General features: G+C 47.4%; 1 protein-coding gene across 1 annotated transcript in view; it reads left to right on the top strand.

Moving 5' to 3' along the window:
• Positions 1-2,336, top strand: part of LOC143295240 (uncharacterized) — a 5,977-nt gene extending 3,641 nt beyond the window's left edge. Inside the window, exon 3 of the mRNA XM_076606819.1 lies at positions 933-2,336. Within this exon, the coding sequence (XP_076462934.1) occupies positions 933-1,179 (247 nt within the window). The 3' untranslated portion in view covers positions 1,180-2,336. The remainder of the gene's footprint in view (positions 1-932) is intronic.
• Positions 2,337-4,062: the final 1,726 nt, after the last annotated feature.

Consider the following 4,062-nt stretch of genomic DNA (forward strand, 5'->3'; position numbering starts at 1 on the left):
AATCCACTCTGATAAGCACACGAATATCCATGCATGTACTTGAGGCCTGACTGAGCGCGTTGGGTCATGTTGCTATCAGTCAGTCATCTGCCTAGAAGATGTGGTATATGTATTGTATTGTATTGTTTTGTTTTACTCTTTTTGTCACATTAGATATCTCTGTGTGATATTCGGGCTGCTCTCCCCAGGGAAAGCGCGTCGCTACACTAAAAGCGCCACCCATTTTTTTTCTGCCTGCAATTCTGTTTGTTTTCCTATCGAAGTGGATTTTTCTACAGAATTTTTGCCCGGGACAATCCTTTCGTTGCCGTATGTTCTTTTACGTGTGCTACGTGCATGCTGCACACGATACCTCGGTTTATCGTCTCATCCGAATGACAAGCGTCCAGACCACCACCTAAGGTCTAGTGCGGAAAGGGGCCCGGAGAAAATACTGACGACTGTGGTGGGAATCGAACCAGTACGCTCAGGTTCTCTCGCTTCATCCTAGACGGACGCGCTAAGAAATTATTACCCTTCGTTTTACTCTACAGGTCAGGATGTCTGAGCTTTTAATCATAGATTGACTTAAGTTTACTGTCGGGCCAACAGCAAAGTGAGAGCTGTATTATAAATAGTTTCTCCATTGCAATGGGAAATAATCTACAGCTTAGTCTTCGTGAAGGACTATGACTCTCAAACTAGGAGGCAAAATTGCACTGGCTCTTAGTGCTGCAGCCTTGGGAGCTAGTTGGCCTTTGGGAACCACTCCAACGCCGACTGTCCTAAAACCCTCTTGACCGAGAGAGTGGGGGATGTAACTTGGGCAAGACACTCTCCACAATATTCAAATTCTAGCCCAGATAGCTGGGACAGCAGTTACCTCCTCTGCTGTTCGGATGGTCATGGTCATGGTCGAACACGACTGACTATCATACATACATGTTGTACAGGTCCACGGCACCACACCGGTACTCCTCCTCCTCAGCGGCACTCCTGGCACTCAGAGACCCCTTCCGCATCCCCCGACCCTCCATAAAATCCGTGTCTTCCACTGTGTCGTCACTTGTGTCGTCATCAGCGCTTACCCTCAGCACTCCTGTGACGTCACCGCCGATGTCGTTTTCCGAATCACGACCTGCTCCTCGCAGTCAGCCAGCCAGCGGGACTCCACCTTCGTTCATGTCTGTTGTTGTGTGATGACGGTGTGTGTGTGTGTGTGTGTGTGTGTGTGTGTGTGTGTTCTTGCGTGTGTACGTGCTCGTGAGTTTGTGAGCGTCTGTGCGTAGGTGCGTGTTTCTACATGTATGCGAATGTGTGTGTATGTGTGTGTGTGTGTGTGTGTGTGTGTGTAGTGCATTGTATTGTAAAGAACTGTAGTGTGTGCATGTGTATGTGTGTGCATGTGTGTGTGACGGTGTTCTTGTTCTATAGTGTGTGTGTGTGTGTGTGTGTTTGACAAAAATCTCAAGTCTGTGTTTTTTTCTCAACGAAGGGGAAAAACTTCTCCACGTGATCCCAGGGCTGTAGCACTGCTGTGATGCATAGACAGACATGTACAGACATAGCCTGTGATTTCCCACTTGTTTTTGCCCCTGACATTCTAAAAATGGAGATAGTCCTACCTCTGTGTTTGTTCAAGCATGCCATCTCTGGTCCATAAGTGTAGCAGTGACCTTCACACGCGGGTTAATCAAATGTGTTGCGAGTACAATTGGGTATCACTTTGTCCCTCGTCATGTTCTGTGACGTCGTGTGTGTGTGGCTTGTTCAGGATTAAAGAGACTATGCCAGTCTTGAATAAAAGCTAATTTGTGTTTGCACATTTCTTCTGTCTTTGCTGCTGTGTGCACATGTCTAAATGATCGGTATAAGGACAGGCCTGGCGCTTCCTTTTTTTGAGGAAGTGTCTGGGTTTGTTTCAAAGTACGTTTTATTTACCTGTGTGCTAGCTGAATCGGTGGCGTAAGCAGAAGTTGTGTACCTTGTGAATGGAGAGAGTTACCACTCTTTACTACTGGTTGGTCCCATTGCCTCTTCCAGCCATCAGGGCGGTGAATATATATATATCCGCTGTGTCAAGGGTTCGGGCGGTAAAGGAAGGCAAAGCCCAGTCCTCTCCAAATCCGTAACCAAATCAGCTACCCATTTACACCTGGGTGCAGTGAGGAACATCAACGCAAAGTGCCTTTCCTAACATAATAATAATAATGGTATTTATATAGCGCTGAATCTTGTGCAGAGACAAATCAAAGCGCTTTCGTACCAGTCATTCACACGCATGCATAACTCTAAAACTGTAGAAACTAAAGACAAGGAAGAGGCAGGCAATGGAGGCTGTTTTGGGAAGAGGTGGGTTTTAAGCCGGCCAGACTTGAAAGACCTGAGCGTGGAGACTTGACGAAGCGAAAGAGGAAGTTCATTCCAACTGCAAGGTCCAGAGACAGAGACAGAGAAAGAACGGCGGCCAACAGTCGAGTGTTTGAATCTGGGTATGCGTAAACAGAGTGAATCCGAAGCCGATCGTAGTGAGCGAGATGGAGTGTAGAGGTGAAGGCAGCTGCAGAGATAGGAAGGTGCAGTTTTTTGAATACATCTATAACATAGAGTGCTGATCTTATACTTTATTCGGTGTGAGACAGGGAGCCAGTGGAGATGTTGCAAAAGAGGAGTGATGTGCTCAGATCTGTTCTTTCTGAGGACGAGTCGAGTTTTGTACACACGATAGGAACACAACACAAGGACGAAAGGCGAGATCGAACCCTGTTATTCTCTCTGTTTGATCGTTATTCTGTGATGGCGTTGAATTGGTATGAATCAAATTTTCAGATATGTTAAAATGTTCAAAAACGTTATGCCGGTGTGTTGCATTAATTTATTCTGTCTTCTCTGTGCCCGGTGGACTGATGAAATTGTTGTATTATCAGCGCAAAATAAAACTCATCCTGTGCAAGTCTGTTTTGCTGTTTGTTTGAATGACACTGTACTAAAAGAAATGTGTGAATTCTTGTATTCGCACGTGTATGTGTGGAGACAGACAGAGAGAGAGAGAGAAAGAGAGAGAGAGCGGATTGGTTTAGGGGAGACGACCCCGGACGACCAAAAGAATGCTAAAATAAACATGGTTTTCTCCCCTACCTCATTTTGAGACCACTTCTGAAACACGTTGTCCTTCCGCCGAAGCCATGCACAGAATGACTTGTTTGTTTACTGAAATGGAGCAGGGGGTACTTAACTGTGCTGTGCAGGAAGCGAGAAAAGACCAGGTCTGTGCTCCAGTCACACCTGACAGTTGTGTAGGAAGCGAGAAGACACCAGGTCTGTGCTCCAGTCACACCTGACAGTTGTGTAGGAAGTGAGAAGACACCAGGTCTGTGCTCCAGTCACACCTGACAGTTGTGTAGGAAAAGACACCAGGTCTGTGCTCCAGTCACACCTGACTTGTGTAGGAAGTGAGAAGACACCAGGTCTGTGCTCCAGTCACACCTGACAGTTGTGTAGGAAGTGAGAAGACACCAGGTCTGTGCTCCAGTCACACCTGACAGTTGTGTAGGAAGCGAGAAGACACCAGGTCTGTGCTCCAGTCACACCTGACAGTTGTGCAGGAAGTTGAGAAGACGCCAGGTCTGTGCTCCAGTCACACCTGACAGTTGTGTAGGAAGGGAGAAGACACCAGGTCTGTGCTCCAGCCACACCTGACAGTTGTGTAGGAAGTGAGAAGACACCAGGTCTGTGCTCCAGCCACACCTGACAGTTGTGTAGGAAGTGAGAAGACACCAGGTCTGTGCTCCAGTCACACCTGACAGTTGTGTAGGAAGTGAGAAGACACCAGGTCTGTGCTCCAGTCACACCTGACAGTTGTGTAGGAAGGGAGAAGACACCAGGTCTGTGCTCCAGTCACACCTGACAGTTGTGTAGGAAGTGAGAAGACACCAGGTCTGTGCTCCAGTCACACCTGACAGTTGTGTAGGAAGGGAAAAGACGCCAGGTCTGTGCTCCAGTCACACCTGACAGTTGTGTAGGAAGTGAGAAGACACCAGGTCTGTGCTCCAGTCACACCTGACAGTTGTGTAGGAAAAGACA

This window comes from Babylonia areolata, chromosome 20, assembly GCF_041734735.1.
Source record: "Babylonia areolata isolate BAREFJ2019XMU chromosome 20, ASM4173473v1, whole genome shotgun sequence".
In the NCBI taxonomy this organism is placed as follows: Eukaryota; Metazoa; Mollusca; class Gastropoda; order Neogastropoda; family Buccinidae; genus Babylonia; species Babylonia areolata.